Source organism: Thamnophis sirtalis, unplaced genomic scaffold (assembly GCF_051295495.1).
Source record: "Thamnophis sirtalis isolate CommonGarterSnake01/CBP01778 unplaced genomic scaffold, rThaSir2_p1.2 scaffold_4, whole genome shotgun sequence".
NCBI classification, from domain to species: domain Eukaryota; kingdom Metazoa; phylum Chordata; class Lepidosauria; order Squamata; family Natricidae; genus Thamnophis; species Thamnophis sirtalis.
This window is the reverse complement of record NW_028261384.1, coordinates 81,934,923-81,956,449: the sequence shown is the minus strand read 5'-3', so window position 1 is coordinate 81,956,449 and position 21,527 is coordinate 81,934,923. Positions and strand designations below refer to the sequence as shown.

At 34.9% G+C, this 21,527-nt stretch overlaps 1 protein-coding gene across 1 annotated transcript in view; it reads left to right on the top strand.

Moving 5' to 3' along the window:
• The window catches only part of RECK (reversion inducing cysteine rich protein with kazal motifs), a 115,688-nt gene extending 94,436 nt beyond the window's left edge, over positions 1 to 21,252 (top strand). The window contains exons 14-21 of the mRNA XM_014052832.2: positions 1,260 to 1,448; positions 2,452 to 2,574; positions 3,995 to 4,166; positions 9,576 to 9,771; positions 13,477 to 13,687; positions 14,726 to 14,799; positions 16,704 to 16,859; positions 18,859 to 21,252. Coding sequence (XP_013908307.2) covers positions 1,260 to 1,448; positions 2,452 to 2,574; positions 3,995 to 4,166; positions 9,576 to 9,771; positions 13,477 to 13,687; positions 14,726 to 14,799; positions 16,704 to 16,859; positions 18,859 to 19,074 — 1,337 coding nt within the window. The 3' untranslated portion in view covers positions 19,075 to 21,252. The remainder of the gene's footprint in view (positions 1 to 1,259; positions 1,449 to 2,451; positions 2,575 to 3,994; positions 4,167 to 9,575; positions 9,772 to 13,476; positions 13,688 to 14,725; positions 14,800 to 16,703; positions 16,860 to 18,858) is intronic.
• Positions 21,253 to 21,527: the final 275 nt, after the last annotated feature.

The window sequence follows — 21,527 nt, the reverse complement described above, 5'->3', positions numbered from 1 at the left end:
GTGATATCTGGCTCAACAGTAGCAATTATGAGAGGAATCTAGGTGTCCTAGTAGACCACTACTTAAGAATTAGTAAACAGTGTGCTGCAATTGCCAAAAAAGCTAATGCATTGCTAGGCTGCATCAAGATCATATGAAATGATAGTATCACTTTATATTGCACTGGTGAAACTATATTTGGAATATGGTATCCAGTTCTGGTCATGATTCAAAAAATGTTGAGACCTTAAAAAAAGTACAGAGAAGAACAATAAAAATGATAAGTGTCTAGAAGCTAAACCATACAATAAATATTTGAGAGAACTAGATATGTCTAATCTAATGAAGAGAAGGACTAGAGATGATGTGATAGTAGACTTCCAGTACTTGAAGGGCTGCCACAGAGAAGAGAGGGTCGACCTATGCTCCAAAGGACCTGAGGTTAGGACATGAAGTAATGGGTAGAAGATCATTAAAGGGAGATGCTACCTAGAACAAAGCGGAAATTTTCTAACAGTGATAACAACCAATGGAACAGTTTGCCTTCAGAAGTTGTGGATGCTCCATTGCTGGAGGCTATTAAGAAGAGACTGGACAGCCATTTGTCTGAAATGATATATATGCTTGAGCAGAGGGTTGGACTAGAAGATGTCCAAGAATACTGATTCTATGTTCTAAGGTTGAATTGTTGCTACAATAAATAAATGGTATAATCTAGATAGTAAATGCCAAATAGAGTATGCGGTCTTTTCCTATAATGGGGAAATCATACAATGGGCTTGTTCCTTTCACTTCCTGCAGTAAGTAGTATCAGAACTTTCAGCTTTCATCATTATATAAGGAAGAACTGACCTGTTTACTTCTCTCTTCTCTCCTTTCCCCTCTCCTCCTGTCTCTCTCTCTCTCTCTCTCTCTCTCTCTCTCTCTCTCTCTCTCTCTCTCTCTCTCTCTCTCACACACACACACACACACACACACACACACACACACACTCACACACACACGCAGAGTATTTCCTCCAATGTTATTTGATGCTGCCCCATATTTATCAGTAATTTTATTATCTCTGCCTTGTATCTGTTTTTCAGCTCCAATTTCATTTTTAAGATCAGCTGACCTCACTATAAATAGCCTCTATTTAAGTGTAATGCCCCATGTCTCTGAGTAAACTATAATCAATGAAAGTTTAAACTATTTCTTAATCTTTAAGAGGTTATAACACTTATTCCTTCTAGAATTCATAATTCACTAATATTTGTCTTTTCTGCATATTAACATAGGCTGCAAATTGGGTGAGGCCTCTGATTTTATTGTTCGTCAAGGTACACTTATCCAAGTACCATCTTCTGTTGGAGATGTTGGTTGCTATAAAATTTGCACATGTGGGCAGAATGGTTTGTTAGAAAACTGCATGGAAATGCATTGTATTGATCTCCAAAAGTCATGCATTGTTGGAGGGCAAAGAAAAAGTAAGTACTAGTACATGGGGGTGTTTTTATAACAAGGTTTTAAAGTTCTGCAGATTACAAAACTAATTCAAATTGAAATCCTCCTAGCAATGATCTCCCGTCTATTTTTCACAAATTTTCCATATAAACCAATATTTATTATGTGTATCATTCAGTTTTGCTTAGCTTATTTTGTACCAATTTGTTTATTTTTTGCAGAATTGTATAACACAGCTAGTCCTCGACTTACAATAGTTCTTTTAGAGACCATTTGAAGTTACAATGGCACTGAAAAAAATGACTTTTGACCATATTTCACACATTATTGTTGCAGTGTCCCCATGGTCACTTAATTTACAATCGGATGCTGGACAACTGGTTCATATTTATGCCAGTTGCAGTGTTCTGGAATCATGGGACCATCTTTTGCCAACTTTACAAGCAAAGTCATTGGGGAAGCCAGATTCACTTAACAACTGTGTTATTAATTTAACAACTGCAGTGATTCACTTAACAAATGTGGCCAGAAGAGTCATAAAATGGAATAAAACTCACTTAACAAATTTCTCACTTAAGCAACATAAATTCTGGGCTCAATTGTGGACGTAAGTCAATGACTGCCTATATTTCTACAGTATGTAAATGATGTGTAGACTGATGGATTTCATTAAGATGGGTGGAAGATAATAAAGTTAATCTAAAATAAGAGTATCAATAAAATAAACCTTAGCAAATATGTAGAAATTTCAATCAAAATGATAATCAGTTCAATCTAAACAAAGCATGAGAATTTTTTAAAAAAATTTAGCTGCTAATCTGGAGACCCAATTGTAATTCCACCCTGAATCATTTAAGTTCTTTGGGTTAGGCTGGTCACACCCTGTGAGCATGGTAGAGTTACCGTGAAAAATGGAGAAGAGAATGCTATTTACACTACTGTGAACTCCTAGAGAAAAGGATATAAAGATTTAAGTAGTTAACATTTTAATTCCAGTATTTAGTAATATATTTCTTTTATTTAAAGGCCATGGAACATCTTTTAATATAGACTGCAATGTTTGTTCATGTTTTTCTGGGAATTTGATATGTTCCACTCGTCAGTGTCTCAATGAATTAAGTTCAGATGATGAACGCCACCTATTTACAGGTAGTGTTTTTAAATTTTAAGAAACTTTGAAACTTAACAGAAGCAATGTAATGCTGAATTTTGGTTTTCTCTGATGATACTTTGCCTAGATATTTCATGTGACAGCTTTTTGTACTCTGTTTGCCTTTGTATTTATTCAGATTGCCAATAGTGAAGCAAATGGTTTGGGTTATATTGCAGATTAAATACAACATAAGAGATAAATGAAATTCAGAATGACTTGTTTTTTCCTTCTGTTAGCAAAAATTAAGTGGTTCAATGTAGACTTTTGTAGACTTAGGCTACAAATATAATAAATCTATTTGTTCTTACTCTGGAGCAACAGCTACTAGATTTAACAGAATCTAATAGCTCTTGCTCCCAGATGAGTATGATTGGCATTTCTAGACTTCATCAATTGAATATTTCCATTTCCAGAATACTCCATCCATAGATAAATTGTATTGTAACTATGTACTCCCTTTATTTGAAAGGTAAGTAGAGGCAGGGCTCATCCCATCCTACTTGAAATTTTGTGTTTCAGCCATGTGCTTTCATTATTTGCGCACACTCCTTTATATTCATAGAATAGTCCTTGACTTACAACAGGCTGCTTAGCGACCATTTGATGTTATAAAAGTTACTTGTGGCTTAGCTTCAAATAGTGACTGCAGTACTTCCACAACCATTCATTCTTACCACCAATGCTACAGCACTAATCCATTCACCTGTCCCACCCCACTGAGTCCCTGTAACCACTCATCCACCCAGTGAAGATCAGGTGGCTATAATGGGTATAAATCTTGCAAGCGCCCCGCTTCCTTCCCACCCAGGAGGAAGGGGAGATCAGGGTAGATGAAATTTCTAAACTCCAACAAGGAAGGGGAGGTCAGAGCAAATGGAATTTGTAAGTCTCCAGCGAATAAGAAGGCAACACAACCACGGAATTGCAGGACTTAAGCCTGCTCCAGGAAATCGCCATCTTACCTTTCTGTTTTTTCAACTTCTGAGAAAAGCAGCTGATCAAATACAGGATCAGTCTTTTTACAGACTCATGTCAAACTCCTGCTATTTAGCAACAGGTTCTATTCTCATGATACTATAGAGGTTTTTTTTTTTAAAAAAAAAGAGGCGCCGTAAACTGCACAAACAAATGGAGCCTTATTAAAAAATGGAGCATCTTAAAGGTTGCTTTGCTTAATGAATGTCATGCATGCAACTATCATGGATAGGCTCCATTATAGTTGTATCGTGAAGACTACTTGTATATTCATTCAACTGGGTCTACTTCTGTTATGATATTTTTACCCAGTGTATGATAATCCTTCTCTCCGATAATTAAAGGGCAAACACTTCATCCTCCTTCAGAGAAAAATAATGAATGATTTCTATAGCTGATGTATATATAGACAACATCCTAACCGAGGTTTACATTTTTCAGGCCTGCCATGTAACTGCGCTGATCAGTTTGTCCCAGTATGTGGGCAGAATGGACGTACTTATCCAAGTGCATGTATAGCACGTTGTGTTGGGCTACATGATAATCAGTTTGAATTTGGGTCCTGTATTTCTAAGGATCCTTGCAACTCTAATCCCTGCCCCAAAAATCAAAGGTAAACATTTTAAAAAAATCTATAGAAATTATTTTACTAGACGAGTTAACTTTTATGAAAAATATTTTTTATCTTAATTTCTGTTAACAGAAATACAGGAATTGTAGTAGTTCATATATTAGATATCAGTGTTATATAAACTATTAGAAATGTTTTATATCATGAAAGTGTTTTATTAAAATTTGAATTTTGAAAGAAAGATACCATGAAAAAATGATATTTAAATCCATTTTTAAATTAAAATTAATTTTTTTTAAAAGTTCTTAAACATTACATATGTTTTGCTTTCATGAATTTAATCCTGAATTAAAAAGCCATTTCTTCTAGAATGAATCTCTTGTCAATGACCCAGTTGTCTTCTTTATTAAACTTTAAACTATTAAAAAGAAAGGAACAGCATATTGAGGAACCAGTTTAAATGATAATCTGTTCCAACTCTTCAGTATCTAATCACTACACCAACTGGATGAAAGATATTATTAAAATTCAGTTATCTAGATAGTGTTCTAATATCATATTCAGCAACTCCCACAAACCCTCCCCTGGCAACTTAAGAATTACTTTATGTTCCAGTTTAGATATCCAATCAATTACAGCAGAAACTCCAGATAAAATTAGGGAGAAATCAAGAGTAGAATATTTTACCCCTGAACAAAGTGCTGAGAGGCTAGAAAAGATTTAAAGGAAGCTTATGCTGCAGGACTGTAGTATTTATATAAGTGTACTCAATAATCCTATTTGTTCCTTTGTAACTCCTCATATTTATGTACAGACATGTAAATTTTCCTGATCCACAGTATGAAATGGAAAACCTTCTCATTAATACATGGGTTATAAGAGTTTGGCCTAGTGATTAAGATGTTGGGCTTGAAACTGGGAGACCATGAATTCTAATACTGCCATAACAAATGAAATGGGTGTCCTTGGGCCAATCACTGTCTCTCAGCTCAGCCCACCTCACAGGGCTGAATCTTACTCCCCACCCCAACATTTTTACCCATGTTGAGCCAAAGAACTGTTTCCCTTCTTTTATATTCTTCTGATGCAGCAATCATTTCCTTATCACAAGCGGGCCTGAGCGTTTTCATCTTCTGACCTATAACAACAGAAAGAAGCAACTTGTCATCGGTTATAATAAAATTAAAGGAATTGCTTCCTTCATTGTTCCAATCACAATCACAAGTCTTGGAAAATTAATGGTCAAGTTATAATTAAATTACCCTGTTTTCCTAAAAATAAGACTTTCCCAAATAATAAGCCCACTTGGGCTTTTGAGTGCATGTGCTAAAATAAGCTCTCCCCCTAAAATAAGCCCTCCCTGAAAATATTGCAATACAGCAGCAGTCATGAGGTGACCATGCTCGCCGCCTCCTGCACCTCAAAAATAATAAGACCTCCCTGAAAATAAGGCCAAGTGCTTATTCCAGGAATTAAAAGAAAAGAAGACCCTTTGAAGCTCTCCATCCAGCTCTGTTCCATGCAATTAGGGCTTCTGCTTTATAATATTCAGAGGTTACAGTGTTATTTTTAAGCCAAAATGGTTCTGAAAAAGCAGTACATGTAGTCTCATTTAGCAATTGTCTTACGTATACGGCTCACGGTTCACAGTGTGATAATAATGAAAAAGTAACTTTGTGATAAATCCTTGCCTTTATAAACTGGAAGGCAAAGGAAAGCTGAAGTAAGATCACAAGTAACAGTTCCACTTAGCAACCATTTCACTTAACAACTTATTTGCCATTCAGTCCCAGTTGTCGTTGCCGAAAGAGGGCTACCTGTACTACATTGTCTTAAGATAAATGTTTCTTTGGCAACTGATGTTCTCATTTGCAGTTAAAACAGTTCACATGAATATGTTCTGTACTCTATTCAGTTATTTAGATCCTGCCTTTATTATTTTCACAAATAACTCAAGATGAGGAACATATCTAACACACCTTCCTCCTAGTTTCCCCAACACAACAACTCTTTGAGGTGGACTGAGAGAGTGTGACTGGCCCAGGTTCACCCAGTTGACTTTCATGGCTAAGGCAGGACTTGAATTCCAATCAGCCTGGTACCTGAACCACTAGATCAAACTGGCTCTATCTAATGGCTCAAAGGCTTTCAATTGGGGCTAAGATCTGTTTTCATTCAGGCACTTCATCCAATTCTTCAGCAAAACTGACAACAATTCAGCATTCCTAAAAAATGCCTTTGCACAAGAAAAAGAAAATCAACCCACTTCTTTATATTTTCTACCATTTCCTTAATTATAAAATGCCTATGTAAGCATCAAACATATCATTTGTTTCTTTATAATGTCCTAGATTACTGTTAACTTGAGCTACTTTAAAGTTTCTATGTGCAGAATGTGAATGAGGGGTAGCTGCACCACTGATAATATGTGATCTTTGGCTTCATACCTTCAACCTGATAGATTTTAAGAGAGGAGTCCCCAACCCGCAATCTGTATCTGTCTGCAGTCTGTTGGGAACCGGGCCATGCAAGCAGAAAGTGAGCACACATAGCCCCATTTGTGCATGCAAAACCATCCCCTCCCCCTGTTGTCACTACTGCTACCCAGGGTCACCTGCCCATGGAGCTGGAAAGGTTGGGGACTGTTGTTTTAAGAGAACTTGCACAAGTATTAAGAGTTCACATACAGCTCTTAATAAGAGAGTCTAGCAAGAAGTCTAATTTCCAGCTTTTGTGTCTATACTTGATGCAATCTAGCTAATTCTCTCTAAGATGTGTATGCCATATGTGGAAACTTTGTGCCTTTTCAGTAAATCCTCCTTTCTTAAAATAAAACTGTTTTAAAACCAAATACTACCTTTCCCCAAAAAACTGTTGCATAAACATCCTGCTGATATTTGTTGCTTCTCATTTATAGCCAATTCACTGCAACATTCTCAGTCTTTGAATGCATCATCACGTTACTTTACTTATCACTGTTAGTTATATAAATCTGAATAATTTACTAGATTTATTGCAATATTTTGCTCAGTGTATGATGGTGCAGTATTAATCTATACCACTGATTATTTATAACAGGGGTCCCCAACCCCTGGGCCCTGGGCCACTACCAGGTTTGGAACTGGTGGGCAAGTGGGCACCCATCTATGTGCAACCCCACTCACGTGAGTGGTGGACATTTTCATGCAAAGCTCCACTTACACAAATGGAGCTGTGCACGCGCGCACACTTGCCATTCTCATGGAACTATCCCCTCTCACCCCACCAAGTCGGAAAGGTTGGGGACTGCTGATTTATAATAATCTTTGCTAGTGAAGTGATTTCCATGAACATTCCAAGAAAAAAATTTCCACATCTGCATCTGTGTTGCAACCTGTTTATTATTTGATCTTTGATATATTTAAGTAACACAAAAATGAATGTTCTGCCCTGTTGATATTTCTTGCAGAACTGATTTATTGCTCCTCCTGGCTTAATCTAGGCAGCTTCTCAACTTTCACATGATAAACTTGCTAGTATGAGTGATGCAGAGAGAACATGATGAGGAATGGGTTATTTACCTATAACTGGTCCTTAATTATTATCTTTCAATTTGCACAACTAGTCTATCTTCTCTATAGATCCCTACAATAGTAGGCAGCCCTGGTTCTGAGAAAATTGCATTATTTCTTTTAAAAAAAGAAAAACCTGAAGTGAGAGTAGAAGTCCTGACTCTGAGCTTAGATGTTGGAAGTGGATTTCCTTCCAAAATTCTCTGTAAAAGTTCCCAGAGAGATTTTGATACAAGTTTAAATCCAATATGTGCTATCATGTGTGACGCAAGTAGTTCTCGACATATAATAGCAATGAAAAAAGTGACAAAATTCTTTTTCACACTTATTGATGGTGCAACATCCCTACCGTTATGTGATCAACATGGGACACTTGGCAACTGGATTAGATTTATGATGATATCCCAAGGTCATCTTTTGCAATCTTCTGACAGGCAAAATCAGTCGGGCAGATTCACTATTGTGACAAGAAATATTGTAAAATTCAATTAACTTTACATGAACATCTTACACCCTTCAAAGATACTTTAGCACCATCAAACAACATCTGTCTATCCCAGGTGCATGGGAAGGACTCAATAAATGGATAAAAATGCCAAATTCAGTTTAAAAGTCTTGCTGAATATACAAATCCATAGATAATACCAATAGTTTTAGGCATCTTAAGTGCAATTCAAAAATCACTGGAACACCACTTTAACTGATATTACTAAATCAGTTATCCACACTTTCTTCTTTTAAAGAAGTTAAACACTTAAATCTGGTGTATTATGGGCTAAGACTTTAATCAGTTTGTATTCAGAAATCCCACAATATTTTAATATGCCCATTTTTGTCTACTATCTCAATTCTTTAGTCCAACCAAATTTTCATTTCATTATTTGGCACATTGGATAATTTTTATAGATGTTCCAGTGATCATTTTGGCAAATATGTTAGGTTATGATTTATAATTATATTGGAACATGAAGATGTGTTCCCCTCCCCCCCTGTGAATATAGCTGCCTTGAGGAATAACTAAATACCCTAAAGTCCACATGACCTTCACCTTATTTTTGTTTAAGGCCTTAAGCCTTAAATCATGGCTATTTCAGCAGGTCATGGAATAGCCTACTTTTTTATTCCATCCTCATGCTGGGATTTTACTCCTCAATCTTCCCTGAAAGGAAGCATTGTAAACTAGGGATGTATCTTATGTGTTGTGTTGTGTTGTTATGTTGTGGTATGGTATGGTATGATAGGTACGGTATGGTATATATATGTTGTTTATTATTATTTCATTTTTTAAAATATGTTCTAAATTGCCTAGAGTTGCTTGGATGAGTGAGGCTCATAAATTAAATAAATATTGCCAAAACAATTGGTATTTCAAAACCCCACTCCCTGCCCCCCCCCAAAAAAAACTAAGGGCAATGGGAAATTTAGCTAATGATTATGGATAATGAATCGGGGGTTGTTGTTTTTTTGGTCTGCTGGTGTCAAATCAGTACTGCTTTCTTTATTTTGGAATCCATAGTATTGCCTCTGATTACAGAAAGGTAGGAATGGAAATATCTTAGAAACAGAAGGTTCCATTTGGGCTGGTGGAGCCAATATCGTACTTGGAACAATAATACAAAGTATGCCAGGGAGATGGCTGATATTGTAGGTCCCCTCACAATATCTCCTGTCCTTTGTGAGGATTGCAGATTTCATAAATAAGATAACACTTTTATAAAACATTTATATCCATTCTGTTTTTGATGCTTATGACCAAAAATATCTATTATATTTATTAATATAATTGTTTACAACTTTTTAAAGAACAGAGCAGAATATAAAATAAATAAATTCTTTGTTATAATATTTCTATTGCTTTTGTTTTTCTTTTGGAATAAATATTTGAAAATATTTTCTCCAGATGTTTACCAAAGCCACAGGTTTGTTTAACAAGTTTTGAGAACTTTGGATGTAACCAATATGAATGTGTCCCAAGACAATTCAGTTGTGGTGACCAGTTGCGAGATCCTGTTTGTGACACAGACAATATAGAATATAATAATATCTGTGCTCTGCATCAAAAAGGAAAAATTATATCATACAAAGGTCCATGTCAGGTATAAAACTACTTTTTTTGTGGAATTCTGTTGCTACATCTACCTAATGCTAATAATTTATGCTATTTAAACAAGTTAAGAAAGTATAATCTATATATATAATCTATATATAATCTATAATTTAAAGTCACAACCCCTGGTATGCCCAAATATGGGAGGAAGGTCACACTTCCATTCTCTGTCTTCGGCTCGTCACAAGAGACCATCCAGACAGAAACCCAATATTTTTTTACTGTTGCCTTTTTGTTACATTTGTTATATTTATGCTGATAAATAAATAAAGGGAGACTAGTATAGATCTATTTCAAGCTATTAATAAATATAACATATATATATAAAGTTTTTATTTTTTCATGTTCATAACATATAACCACATGTATACTATTACATAGCCAACATTGTATTGTATCATTAAATGTTTACATCAATTCATCTTACCATCAACTCCCAAAAACAATTATTGGCTGTTCTGCTCTCCATACACTATATTTGTACCTTATCCATCACTTTCTTCTCCCTCTCTCCTCTTCCTCCCTACTTCCTTTCTTCCCTCTGTCACCCTTTTCTTTTCTACTTCCTCTTCCTCTCTCCTTCTCCTCTCTCCCCTTTCCACACCTCCTTTCTCTCTTCCTCTCCCCCCGCTCTCTCTCCTATCCCTCTCTTCTTCCCTTACCTCTTTCTACTTCACATTCTTCACCTCATTTACTTGGTGTATTTCAGCTTCTGAGTGAGCTCCATTTTATGTTGATGGTATTTATAATTCCTTTTCAATATACATATTTAATTTTAATATATATCTTCCTCCTCCTTTTTAAAAGAGAGAACAAAAAAGTATGTGTATATAGTCATTGTGCTTTTAAACCCCATCCCCACCCACCCCACCTAATTTTGGCCGAGATGTGGACCTGGTTACAATTCCCAGCTATTCTCATCATTATATTTATATAATTGTACATCCTTATTTGCCCCCCCCCTTTCATTCTGTCTTTAAATCTCAATAGTTTCCCATTGTAGGTATGTCTCATGTTCCCTCACCATTTTTCCATATCTTGGTTTAGATTACTCTTAATTGTCTATAAATGTCAATCCTTACTGATCAATGCTAATTAATTAATTCCCTTAATTTACTATATAGCGTAACAAGCAGTACACATCTCACTTTGTTCATCATCTTAAAAGTTCTATATACGTCCATGTTTCATATATTTTAACCCATGCTTAATTGTCCTTCTATTGTTATATTCAATCAATTATCAACTCAGTTTAATTATCATGTAAAATAGTGAGTCACAAACCTCTGCTTTACAATCTCCCCATATCTGTTCATATTCCATATATTTTAACCTTTATTTATCTTTCCATTATCATATTCAATCAGTTAGCAACACCATTTTATTGTCATATTTAGGAATACACCCCTTATCTTAGCTTTATATTTTCCCATATAACAATTTCTAGTTCTCTGATTTTTTCCTAGCAAGTCTTTTGTCCCACTTCTCTATTCCTGCCTTCTCCCTTTTCTTTGTTTTGCCACATCCACCCTCTTTAATTTTCCCCAAGCCACCATCAAAAATATATTTTATATTTTTCTTTGTTGGGGCATAACTTCCTATTTCAATTTTCCTTATGCCACTGTCAACCTCCAAAACCTCTTTTGTCTGCTGTTTATTCCCTTTTGTTGGGACACACACACCCCTTTACATTTTTCCCTATACCACTGCCAAGCCCAATGGAGTTTTTTGTTTGCTTTTTATTTCCCACCGTTTCTACCCCTTCATTGTCTTTCCCCCCTTCTTTCTTCCCTTCTTTAAAATACCTGCTTTTCTGAATTCAGAATTCTATTTAGGCTTGATTTTAACAATTCATGCATATTTTTTATCATTTCACGTAGTTCTTCAAATTCCCAGGTTTCCATGATGTCCCGTTCCAAAGTTACAGTTAGTTATACAGTTCTTCTTTCAGAGTTCTGGTCCACCTTAAATTTATCTACTTCAGCTGCTGTGTGGAAGAGTGACGGGAGCCATCTTGGTCTTTTGTTCTTCCTTAATGTCCAGTTCCAAAATTGCAGTTAGTTATACAAATCTTATTTCAAGGTTCTGGTCCACCTTAAATTTAGTTAATTCAACTATTGTGAAAACGGAAGAGAAACTGGAGCCATCTTGATCTTTTGCAGGCAAAAAAGAAAAAATAGACTTCGTATTTCCCAGTTCTTGATTTTGTAATTGTTTTTCCTTGTTATTTTTCATCTCTCGTTAGTTATAATTGCTCCAAATATATTACTTGGAACACACTTGCATACAGCCATTCTTGGGTATGTTTCTCTTCCCTCCTGCTTTTCCAAGTTTTGATTTAGGGCAATTGGTTAATTAAAATTTCCCACACAGTCAAGATTAGGTTATCAGTTGTCAGTGAGTGCTTTTTCTTGATGTTTTTCCCTTGTTGCATTCCACCTCTTATTAATTGGAGTTGCTTCAAATGTTAATTAAAAGACACTCGGACGAAGCAAATCTTCACCCTCCTAGACTCCTTTAAAAACACAATCTTTTCAAGTCCAAAACCGAAGTTAGTGTTTGAGTGGGTTTGTCTCTTCTGTGCTTTCTCCCTTTCTGTCCGAATTGTTTCAAACAAATGGCTTTTTTGGGAGGGGGCTAGTGTTTCAACCCTCCATTTTTCTTTTCTTTCTTTCTTTTGCAAAAATCTAGATCGTCCATTAATATTATTTGTGCTCTTAAGATTCTTTGCCTTTTCCAAATTTTGATTTATGACTGTGGGTTACATAAATTTCCTTATCGGTCTTTCATCTTGTCCTCACACTCCTGTTCAGTTGCTTTGGCTGGAAGCCAGCTTCTTGTGCAGCCATGTTGCCATGCTGTCGCCCCTACTCCGATTCAGAGGGCAAATCTCTGAACTGTGAGGGATTTGTTGCCTCCCCTGGGTCCGATGAGATGCTGCCCCTTCTTCGCCGCCCCTCTAAAAAGATCTTGGAATAGGTTTGTCAGACAGGGTTCATGTGATGCTCTACAGAGCTCACATCCCCCACATCTGTCCAGCTGGAGAACTTCCGGTCTTAAGAGGCATTCCTTTCTATAGGTTTTGATTTGGCTATTGATTACTGGGGCTAATTCTGCAAATCCCTATGAATAATTCTGTACAGTATACAAGGATTTTCTTTATGGTTTTATTTAGTTTGTTAGAAATTTAAAAGCACAGCCAAGAAAATATATATAAAGAAATAGAAAAGGGATCTACAAGCTTTATAAAATTAAATAAGAATTTTAGTACTACTTAAAAAGTTGGTCATATCAATTTAGCAGTTAAAAAATTGTGAAAATCAAAATGATAATGAATAATTAGAAAAGACACTCAATATAATTAGAATCATTAATCAAAATAAATAATAAGAGTTTCTGTCTAAATTGAGTCTAATAGTTTAAAGTTTTCAGATGTGTTACAAGTCCATAAGCATAATTATAATATATACTTTCCAGATTACATGAAATTCAATATCTAATATAATTTTAGTGTTATATTTATTGTCCAGAGTTGTAAACTGCCCAGAGTTATGTTAGGACAAGGGGGGTGGCATATAATTTTAATAAATTAAATAAATGCCTTTTTTTAAAAATGTGGGAAATTATATTGTCTTCTGATTTTGGATATAATTCCAAATTTCTCTGCTGAAATTTATTTATTTATTTATTTCAGTCCTTTTGCAAATCAGTAGATTTTGTATGTGGCCATAATGGGGAAACTTATAGCAACATCTGCGCTGCTTTTTCTGATCGTGTGGCTGTTGATTACAATGGACTTTGTCAAGCTGTTGGAGTCCTTTCTGGCTACAGTTATCAAGGAGAATGTGTATCTGTTACATGTTCCCATCTTTCAGCAACAGGATACAAGGCAGTTATCCCTCCAGGTGAAAATTCTGACATTAATATTTGATTGACATTTGAATTTTGCACAGAAAATATTGCTTGGGATCATCTTGGAAAATGATACAATTTTTGATTTTTGCATATATAAAATGAACTGATTCTTCATTATGGTCTCTAGATTCACACTGAGGGGATTTGGGGTCTTTGCAGTATCTTTGTTGAAATTCCTGAACTGAGCTTTTGCTCATTTCGCCTTAAAGCCTACCAGCCAGTTCGAAATTATATATTCTGGAATTTGGAGATTTGTATCAGTGATAGATATTTTGCCCAAACAAGGATAAACTGATCTTTACTCAATATTTCTCAGTCTGTTGTTTCAGCCATATATTTGAATACCAGCTGTCTCCATCTTTCTCCTTCTATTTGAGCAATGGCAACTTCAGTAGCATGTTGTATTGTCTCCCTCCCAATCATAAGCAAATCTGCAATGAATTGGTCCATAAATTCAGTTTTCATTAAATATTATGATGTTCCATGTCAAAAGGATGCTCCTTAAATGATGTCCTCCTTTTGGTTGCCTATTAATATTATCTCTTCCCCAGACATTTAGCTGATTACTTTATTATCAATGTGAATCTCAAAGGCTACAATGAAGAATAGGTTATTTGTTTGCATATGTAAACTGTAAATTTATTCTTGGACAATTTTCACTGTCTACCCTCCCTCTATTTTGGACTTCAATTTTCTCTTGATGATGATATATGATTATCAGTGATAAATAGGATTCCATGGATGCTAATGTTCTATATTGGTATATGTTCCTAAATAAAGGTATACTAAAAACTAATTGTAAGCAAGTTAATTGTGGAGGAAAAGTATATGAGATTGTAGAGAATGAATCAGGAACGTGAAAGCTTGGAGGTTAATAATTCTAATATTCAGTAAAAGGGCTTAGTTAAATACTGTGTGCTGCTTAGTAAAGATGAAACAGGTTTTTTAACTATCATACATTATTAGAAAGGTTTTTTTAAATATATTACAATCTGTCTTTGTGTGCTTGCTGTCTTTTTATTGTGCAGGAGCTTGTTGTCCTTTGTATGCAGGAATATTGAGGGTCTTATATGACAAAGAAAAATTGGATACTTTTGCCAGGGTAAGTAAAAACAGTCTTTTTTAAATAGAAAAGTTAAAGTATTGGGGATGGCCATCTATTCCGGACTTGCAGATATTCAATAAAATTTATAGCTGCAAATGGGGGGATAGGAATGGAAAACAAACCATCATATAAGACAAGCTCATGTGGCATATATTGTGGTAATTTTTTCAGGGCTGTAATTAGTAGCTGTGATCTAAAATAAATATAGATTATACTGAACAAATGACTATATACATACATCTAGGAGACCACCTCTTCCCAGGTACATCAGCCTTCCCCATCAGATCTCACATAGAAGGCATGCTGCAAATGGCTAAGGACTTAAATCTGATAGATCCAGGACATGTGCCTTTTCTATGGCCACCTACTATCCTTCCTCCTGAATTTAGATTGAATTAACTCTCTTTGATTTTTCAAAATCAAATGAATCTACTAGATTTCTGGGTGGAATATATTTATTAATCTTTCACTGTTGCAGATGTACTAATATCTGATTAAGTATTTGTTTATCAGCAAGTGATCTGATCATGACAAGGGGATGATGATGATGATGATGATGATGATGAATGATTGTGGGATTTGATTGTGGGATGTCTAGTTAAATGAAGGGAAGTATTGAGGGTGATATGAAAGCAGTCTTCCTTGTTTGAACCCTGCACAGAGAAGAGGGGGTCAATCTATTCTCCAAAACACCTGAGAATAGAATAAGAAGTAATGGTTTGACACTTTTCAAAGAGAGATCCAACCTAGAATTAAGGAGAAATTCCCTGTCAATGAGAACAATAAATTAGTAGAATGGCTTGCCTCTAGATGAAGGTTTTAAAGAAGAAATTGGACATCCAATTGTTGATAATATAGGGCCTCTTGCTTGAGCAGGGATTGGACTAGAAGACTGAAAGGTCCCTTTCAATTCTGTTATTCTGTTATAGAGGAAAAAGGAATGATATTTCTATAGGTATGTACCAGATGCACCCAACTAAGTAGAGAAAATAAATGAATTATTTGCTAATCAGGTGAAGAGTGCAAGAAACACACTAGTAATGGGGGACTTTAGCACCCTGACATCAACTTTATAACAAACTCTGCAGCAAATGAGAGATTAAATAGGTTTCTGATGCATTTAGCTGATAACTAGTACCTGGATAAAGTGAGATCTCCCTATGAAAAGGAGAACCTTGATCCAACTTACATTCCCAACAAAGAAACTGCAAGAGGAAAGTTGATTGGATAGGATAAAAGTAACCTCCTTTGCACAGTTAATCAACTACAAAGGTTGTTTGAATTTCACGAAGAGACACCATATGCCAGTTTTGCACTAAAAACTTTTTCTTATCAGGAAATAATATCCACCCATTCATCTGTAGTTTATGTTTTCAGTTTAGGAATTAGAAGTTATCACTCAATCCATACAGTGACAGGATAAACAGTTTTCCTACATTCCAATCCATAGTGGTTTGATAAATCCGCATAAAAGAGAGAAATAAGTTAAACTAAAATAAAGTAACTATTTTAATTACCAAGTTACCAAATCCATGTTATGTGCCCCTCATACATGAATCACAATTGTCTTCTGATGGGACTATGAATTTCATCATAGCTTTGACCAAGTGAGGCTTTTCATATTAATAAGAAAGGGATGGGTTATGTACTTAACAGTTATGTAACATTCGCTGCTAATGGTAAAGACAATTCCAGTCATATTTTGCACTGTTGGTCAAGTATACCAAAAGCATAGACAAAGTTCAAAGATGCTCATGTTATTTTCTGAGGATATCTATTTTGCAGAAAGTAATGCACCTGCTATAAAATATGCACACTGTATTATTATATTAGGGATACTGGAGAAACACAATTTTGTAAAATGTTATAAATTTTGAAATATTTATGTGGGGATTTTCTAGATAACCAACCAAAAGCCAATCACAGTCCTTGAAATACTTCAAAAGATCCGTCTCCATGTTTCTGTACCACAGTGTGATGTGTTTGGATATTTCAGCATAGAATCTGAACTTATAATTCTTATCATTCCTGTTGATCAGAATCCTAAACCTCTTCAGGTAATATTTTAATTTTTTTGCATTTAATTTTACTAAAAAAATAAGTAAATTAGATCACAGCCTAAATTCTCCAAGACTTCAAAATTATTACTGAAAACCAATAATATTGTTTGATTTTCTCCAGATAATGGAATAAACAAACTTGTACTAAAAATATGTCAAAAAGATATTTTTGATTTATTTGTGTTTTCATGAATCTACGAAGTTACTGTACTTTAAATCCTTCACATTTCCAATATAACATAAGAGATTCTAAAGCCAAATTAAAATGAAATAAGCAAAATGTACTTAACAAGTAACATAACATAAATGTAAAAAAAGAGAAAAAATGTATTATTAATAATCACATATTTGAATAAGGGATTGAATAAAATATGCCAATTAAAATGTCCTAAGGGTTTCCTATAATGAATCAAAAGTTATTTCAGAAATCTCCAAGCTTCATCAGTAACAAGATCTGAAGTATTACAAAAATATGAATCTTTTTAGAATTTCTCCATAATGGCTTCAGGGATGATTTAATCGAATTTCCTTGAATTAATTACTTCTTTAATAAGCATGACAAGTTCTAATAAATATGCCAAAGAGAAGGAGAAATTCAAAAGAAGAAAAATATATTCCTTGCTTCTTGTTTGGAAAAGACCTGATACAAAATAGAAAGAAAAATATAAAAGTATGACTATAAATATAAAGTGCTTTAGAAGTAATTTTGGAATGATAGTCTCTTTGAAAAAGTTAGGAATACTGCAGAATATAATCTGTGGTTCTTGCACAAATAACTTAATCTTAATATCTGGAACCTAATCTGATCCTACCAAAATTGAGATAAAATCATAGAATGGCCTATATAAATGGAGTTTCTGTGAACTTTTTTTCACATTTCTCCTCATATAGGAATCTGGATAATAGACTTAAACATGAGATAATCTTTCCATTGCGTCTTCTCCAATTATACCATTATAGATGTTAACTTTTTTTTCGCATTCCAGTGGAGGGAGGGAGGAAAGGAAATGTGTATTTTGCTGCAGCTGGGATGTTTTAAAAAATTGCTATTTTGTAACTGGCAGTGACAATTCAGAGTGCACAGAGGATCAGTTATTTGCCTGAGGAGTAGCTGTGTCACGTTCTGGAGTTTAGCACATCTGAGCCAAGCAGAGGGCGTAAAAGCTACGGGCCCCCTGCCAAGCTGCAGGGAGGGCAGGCACATCCCCGAAAAGCCTGCTGGGTCTACAGAGCCTCAGAAGGGCAGCTGAGCCGCGGGCTTTGTCAATAGAGTGACCAACAATAAGGAAAACAAAATCAGTTCTAATGTGGTTTAACTCTACAACCCTTAAATGCCTTCTACCCTATCTCTGCAGTTCTACCCCCTGGGCCCCACCCCATATAATTATCACCCCTCATGCGCCGCCACTTTGCCAGCGTCTTTGCAGCTGCAGACCTTTCCATCCGGCATGCCTTGCTTGTTTCTGGCATGCCAGGCTCCCTGTGTCTGCACACTCTCCACTGCCCATCTGTTCTGCTGCACACCAGCTGTTTACAAAGCCCACGGCCCACAGCCCAGCTGGCCTTCTGGAGGCTCCATAGATGCAGCAGGCTTTTTAGGGATGTGCCTGCCTTCCCTGCAGCTTGGCGGAAGATTTGCAGCATTTACACCCCTGCTCGGCTGAGCTGTGCAGCTTTCAGCAGGTGTGGCCTTTGGCGGGCATAGACACGCATCCCAGTTAGCAGCTCCTTTTTTGACTGAATTGCAGCCCTGGTGCGGCTAGCGACCCAAGGGCTGACAACCTGATCTGATCAAAAAGGCTTGCAAATGGAACCACTGAGAGGCAGACGGAAGGGAAATCTTTCTTACTGAATTTATAAAAAGATAATTTTGATCTTATTTCCTGTTACATGAAAGAAGCACTCTGAAAGATTAGACAATAAAGCCAAAAATTGCATATTTTCTGTAATGCCCTTCTTTTTCTTATTCACTAAATTCAGTATTATGTTTTCCTAGATTGAAGCATGCAATAAAGAAGCAGAAAAGATAGAATCACTGATCAACTCCGACAGTCCTGCTTTAGCATCCCATGTACCTCTCTCAGCGCTTATTGCAGCCCAGGTGGAAGTTTCATTCAAGATGTCTTCTTCCCGTAGTCAAGTTATATTAGCAGACTATTTGGTCTTTTGGAACCTTGTGCTAATTTTTTTAGCTATCAAGTGTAATACATAGTAAAAATATATGCAAGTAAACTTTAGTATTTATTTTGCGAAAGACATTCAAATCAAGTGAAGTAACAATGTCATAGTCTATGGACCAACTTGTAGGCCCACAAGGTTTGCTTCACAGAATTCCAACTCTGGCATTTTAATTACAAAATTGGATTATTATTTGGCATTAACTTAATTTTTAATATACTGTAAAATAGCAAATAAACAGTGCCGTACAATATAACCAAGTCCTGAATATAACAAAATTTTTCAGTAATGAAGATAGCATAAAATGTCACTGTGCTGCTTCTGTATACACAGTCATTTCTTTTTGACTTGTTCAGTCAGGCTTGTATGGAAATATCTACTGTAAGGTTTTTGAATGTCCTGGCAAGGGAAGTTAAACTGGCTTCAGGCCTCTGTAAATGGAAAATAATTTTTAGTCAGATAGCTTGCTGTTATTGTGGGTCTTGTAATTTCATATGGAAGTGTTCAATTATTTTTTAAAATTATAATTTTAATGTTTTAACCATGTTTGATCATTAGATGCCTTAATACATATAATTTTAGTGGCAAAGCAAACTATAAATTAAATCAATAAATTATTAAATACTATTGGATATTTTAAACTCACAATATTAATAGGACGCATTAAATGAGTGTATATTTACACTCATTAACAGATATAACTCTAGCATATTTTTCAGTTTTCTGCTGTCAAAAGCCTTAAATTGCACCTCAGCACCCAAATGTCAGTATAAGACAGGCACTTTTTTTGGGAAGCATTACTTTTTTATTAAGCACATGCTCAGTTGCATTTTTACCACCACCCCTCCTGCCTTATATAATAATTCTAAACCTAGCTTATCCAAAGAACGTTATTAAGCAGAATTAGAACTGCGACATAAAAATTAAAAACATAGATGCCAAATAATATATGCTTTCCTCACATTATGGAAGTATGTTTTGCTCTGTGCTATGCAAGGATAACCATACTGTATATGTCCATGGCAATTTCTATTTTTTACCCATGCATATAGGTCAAATGATCTATATATAATAAAGATTAGTCCAGGTCACAGTTTTGTGTATGTGAACTCTTTGAATATACCAACAGCTTATTGAAGAAGCAAGGTTGGGTTAAAATAATTGTTTTCATTTTCTTTGAAGATGAAATAGATGTTTGCATATGTATGTATTTTGTGTATAATTTTCACAGTTGAAACATATTTTATAAGGTTAGAATTATTTTTATATTACTTTGCAGAAGGGGTGCAAAAGGTACAGCTGGATGTCACATGCACCCCTCAGTGCAATCGAAATAGCACTGCCCTGGTTTAGAGGTATATTATTCAGAATATCCATTTTAAACATTAGATTTTGATGAAAAATATTGCTGCTACTTCTGCTAAATAAATGTACCAAAAATGAATACATTTTCATGTAGAATCCTAGAATCATATTCCTGTAAGTAAATTCATAATGAAGAATATAGCCATGAGCCTTGTTCTGCAAAGAATGTGAAGTAAAATTATTCGTGCACAGAAGGATTTGCCGAATACTGTTGCCCCATTATCAGTCATGTTTTAAATTAGTTTTCTTTCTTTTGTTTAAAATATATAAAAGCTGCAGATTGAATAAAAAATATTGTTTACACTGACTTTTTTTGAAAATGATAAGGAGCATTAAAATATTTGTGAATGTCACTCTAAATAATGCAGTATTTGTATATTATATTAGATACTTAGGTAAAGATTTTATACTATTTACACTTCTATTTTATGCAAAGTGTGTATTTTAAATCAGACAACAAAATCCAAGAGAAAAGTTTTTGTACAAATCATAAACATAAGCTATTCAGGTGCTAAAAAAGATTTACTACATAATAATCTATTGGATTATACTTTTACACTTTTTGTGCACCTGATCTTTTCTAATATTTTGCTATCAGTATTATTAGAAGTTATTTTGAAGTATGTATGGATAGAATCATCTGTGCCAAATTGTTAAATATTTTAAAAAATGAAAACTTAACATTTCTGTTAGCAATAATTTGTGACAATTATCTTATTTTGATTCTTATAAATAAGAAATCTTTGCAATGTAATATCAAATCTTTTATTTTAATAAAATATTTTTATATTTTATGCCTCATTTACAAATGTATAATTTCATAAAGATGCGACACTTTTATATTGATGGTTTTGTTGGTATACTGAATAATAATCATATGCACCATTTCTAATATTGTCACGCATTCTCAGGGGGCACAGAGCTGCAACATAACTATGTGTTGTTACAGTTTTGGTTCTGAAATGTCAGCTGCACTGAAGAAAGCTCACTGCATGAGATCCCATCAAGATTGAAAATTCTATATATGAAACAAGCTGCATTTATAAGAACAATATAACTCAGTAAGTTAGAAAAACAGTGGGATAATTTGAAAATAAGAAATATTAAAAATTGACAAAATAT